The 4346-nt window shown below is 38.8% G+C and overlaps 1 protein-coding gene across 1 annotated transcript in view; it reads right to left on the bottom strand.

The window, feature by feature from the left end:
- Window positions 1–4080, bottom strand: part of WNK3 (WNK lysine deficient protein kinase 3) — a 266882-nt gene extending 262802 nt beyond the window's left edge. Inside the window, exon 1 of the mRNA XM_042783403.1 lies at window positions 3544–4080. Within this exon, the coding sequence (XP_042639337.1) occupies window positions 3544–4080 (537 nt within the window). The remainder of the gene's footprint in view (window positions 1–3543) is intronic.
- Window positions 4081–4346: the final 266 nt, after the last annotated feature.

The following is a 4346-nucleotide window of genomic DNA, read 5'->3' as shown; positions in this document are numbered from 1 at the left end:
TGTGTGTGTGTGTGGTGTCTGCATAATTTGGGTGAACGTTTACAGAGCAAATTGGTTTTCCATTCAATAATCCATGCACACTCTGTTTTGTGAGATTTACTGCAATCCCCACACTGTAACAGCATTCTTCACACTTCCTCCTTGCACCTACCCCTTCCCTTTCCCCTTCTGTCCCATCCCCTCCCACCTTCTTAGCTCTGTCCTTGGGCAAATGCTATCCTCTTCATCCCATATGCTTCACTGTTCTAATTAATGCATGCCCTCCTGATGTGACTGTTTACCATATAGGCCCATCTGTCATTTGGCTTCCAGCTGAATGACAGGGATTAAGCTGAGTTCCTAGCTTGAAGGGTGCTAAAGGCATAGTCTCAGGGATTCTATCAGTCTTTATCAGAGCAGTAAGCCTGTCTTTTCATGATTTTGTGTTTTGTTCTACATTTCACACACACACACACACACACACACACACACTCTCTCTCTATTTTGTGACCTCTTAATGTAATCCCTTTCAGAACGGTCAGCAGTGGTAGTTCTGGTCTCAGGGTCATGGAGGCTGAGAGGTTCACTTGTTCCTCTAGTCCTATGCACTGTTTCCTTGCATCTTTGATTTTCTTCACTCTTCTTTGCTCTGGACAGGAAAAGACCAACAGTTGCACCTCAGATAGTTGCTCACAAGCTTTTAAGACCCCAGTTGCTATTCACCAAAGTAGGATGTAGAACACTGTCTTTTGTAGAATATGTTATGCCAATTGATTTCACTGTCTCCTAAGACTATGGTCCTGAGCCTCCATACCCAGTGATTCATTCCATCAAAGCGTTTGGTTATGACTAAAACATTTTCATAACTTTGTCTCCTATATGTTCTAGTACACCCATAGATATATCTGAAGCACATATAAATACACAGGTCCTTGATGTCATCCCACAACTTGTCCAGTCTTTGGCCACTGGTGTTCAATGCATCACATGAACTCTTCAGATGATCTCTAAATTCAGTTGGGGTATACTCAAGGTCATACTTTAGCTCTCACAGACTTGTTTTAATTTAATTTTTCTTCAGATTCAACTTCAATTTCCATATGAACAGTTGATGATCTTCCACAATTGGCCCCTGGCCCTATTCTCACTAATGATAATGAACTTCTCCATCATCTCTCTGGACAGATCCTATGCTCTGATTCCTGTGTATTCATCATGGAATACACAGGTCCACATGTCGTCATTTATGCTGTTGAAAAAGGGTATTTGCAATGAATAAGTGGCTGGTCTGCAAAATTCTACCATGCGATCTCCAGTGTCATTTCTATCACCAAGGCCATATTTTCTAGCTACTAGTGATTCTTCTGTTTCCAACTTTCGCATTCCAATTACCAGTAATTATCAATGCATCTTGATTGTATGTTTGGTCAATTTCAGACTGCAGATGTTGGTAAAAATCTTAAATTTCCTCATCTTAAGCTTCAGTGGTTGGTGTGTAAATTTGAATAATAGTTATTTAACTGTTCTTCTTTGTAGGCCTATGGATATTATCCTATCACTGACAGCACTGTACTTCAGGATTGTACTAAAATCCACTGTCTTCGAGTCAATCCCAACTCACAGTGACCCTATAGGACAGGACAGAACAGAACTACCCCACAGAATTTCCAAGGCTGTTAATCTTTACAGAAGCAAAGTGCCTCATTTTTCTCTCACAGAGTGACTGGTGAGTTTGACCACCAACCTTTTGGTTAGCAGCCAAATGCCTTAATCACTATTCCACTAGATCTTGAAATGTTCTTTTTGACAATGAATGTGATACCATTACTCATTAATTTGTCACTCTTGGCACAGCAGACCATATGAGTGTCTGATTCAAAATGGCCAATACCACTCCATTTCAGCTCACTAATGCCCAAGACACTGGTCTCTGCATTCCACTTCATTTTTTACAAGTCCCTATTTTCCTAGAGTATTTGCAGCTGTGCCTTCTCATTTGGAGTTATGACACATCAGAAAACGAAGGTCTCAAAAGCTTTACTCCACCTACATCAGTAAGGGGAACTCTACTTCAAAGAGGCAGCTCTTTCCCAGTCATATTTTGAATGCCTTCCCACATGAGGGTCTCATCTTCTGGCACTATATTGGACAATGTTACACAGCTACTCATTCAGGTTTTCAGTGGCCAGTTTTCTCAGAAGTGGACCTGGCAATGTTCTTCTTCCTAGTTATCTTTGTCTGGAAGGTCCACTGAAACCTGTCCAACATGAGTGACCCTGCTGGTGTATGAAATAACAGTGGCATAGCTTCTAGCATCACAACAACATGCAAGCCACAACATTACAAAAAACTGACAGACAAGTGGTGGATGATGATAATAAGAGTATCTCATTTTCACAGGGCTGTTGTGAGGATTGAAACAGTGTTAAGTACAGATTTAGTATGTAGTAAGTGATGCATAAATGATAGCTACTAGTGCTTATAACAACAGAATATCATACTACCTAACCCATAGATTCAGGTTCAGTGAGTAACACAACCAGCTTTTATCTCACCTCTATGGCCCCTTCTAAAACAAAGTTCTAGTTCTTTAAAATCCACCACCACCACCACCACCTATACTTAGCTACTAGTTTTATTCAATCTTAATTTTAAGCATTTCATGTGAACACTGACTATTTTCTGTGGGCTAAATGATGTCACAAAGGTTCTCCTTATACTTGACCTATATCTTTTTTAAACTATTCTTATTATGACCTTTCTTATTATATAAACATTTATTATGGAACCAAATACCTAGGTTATTCAACCTTTCTCCTGTTGATTCACTTCTCCCCTTCTAAACACATTCAAGTTGACTCTGGTGATTATTTCTTCTAGGATTCTCTGTGAGGTAAACACAAAAGTGTAGGAAGCTAAAAGAATTTTAAAAAATAACGTTGCTGCTCTGAAAAACACTGTTGTTGTTGTTTTTGTTATATGCCGTCGAGTCGGACCCGACTCATAGCAACCCTCCTTGGGTTTCCAAGGCAGTATCACTACGGAAGTAGATTGCCTCATCTTCCTTCTGAGGAGTGGCTGGTGGGTTTGAACCGCCAGACTTCTGGTTAGCAGTCAAATGCCTTAGGCACTATGCTACCAGAGCTCCCATGAAAAATACTACATCAACCCAAAAGTTCTCCTTCAAGAAAAAGAGAAAAATATGCTTCACATTAAATGTATAGCTAACATTTCATATTCTCAACTATGAACAAAATAATCAGTCCATAAGGTATACATTTACTAAAAGCTTTCAAAACAAGAAGTTAAGCATGGGAAATTTTCTACAGGTAATAAATTAACACCATTTTCCCAAAGAAAGCTATGTTAGATCATTTCCCCCTTGAAACACATAGAAGAAAGAAAAGATTGGCTTGAGCTCCTAAAAGGATCTAGATGAGGAATATAATTTCAGGGGGGTACAGAAGACAAGTTCTTCCTTTTAATTCACACCACATTTTAATCCTGTTCACTCAGAAGGCCAGGCCAGCTAAAACAAGAATTTATTATAAATTATATACCCACCTGCAATTCACACCAAGCAACCTCAACCCATGTTTCTGTGTCCAGTCCTTTATATACTGTTTTAAATGCTCCTCTTCCCAGCTCTATGTCAAATTTTAGGAATCTGCCACTAGGAGAAGTAGCCACAGCCTTCATTTCTGCTTCTTCTTCCATTTCCTTTTCATTTTTCTCCTTGAAACAATCTTTCGAGGATTCTGAAAGTATCTTTGAACACTGTTTGTATTTAACTTCTTGTCCACCTCTTAGCACATTTGTAGGAAGTTTATCTACTCTTTGAATATTTGTTGAAGACTTTATTCTCTCATCTTTGGGGGACGATTCAGCAACTTTGTCATCTTCCATCATCTCAACACTCTTTCGGAAAAATCTCTTCCTTTCCACAGTTTCCCCAGAAGCAGAGAAAGTACTGCTTTTTTCCTTTAGTCTAGCTTGTACAGTCAAAGCTGCAGCAACCTGAGGAATTATGTTTTCTAATGAAACTCCATCAGGTTTCTCAGAATCTTCTGTGCTAGCTGGCTCTCCTGAATCAGTAGCCATTGTAATTAATGTTGGCACTAGTTTTTTTTTTCCTGTTGTACAAGATCTTCAGTCCAGTTATATTTCAGACATCAGAATTATGAGAATGAACTTCCTTTTTATGTTCATATATTTCCATAGCAACCTGAAGAGGAAAAAAAAGGGATATTTTAAAATCACCCACAAAGGAAATCATTAAAAAGAAAACAAGTCACCTGATTTTTTTAATCCTTTTTCCTTAATAAGAAGTTTATTCTTTTTTCTATCCAATCTTAGCAACCAACAGA

Source organism: Orycteropus afer, unplaced genomic scaffold (assembly GCF_000298275.1).
Source record: "Orycteropus afer afer isolate SDZICR_OR568_19922 unplaced genomic scaffold, OryAfe1.0 scaffold01055, whole genome shotgun sequence".
NCBI lineage: Eukaryota > Metazoa > Chordata > Mammalia > Tubulidentata > Orycteropodidae > Orycteropus > Orycteropus afer.
The sequence above is the reverse complement of the archived record's forward strand: the minus strand, read 5'-3'. Positions and strand labels throughout refer to the sequence as shown.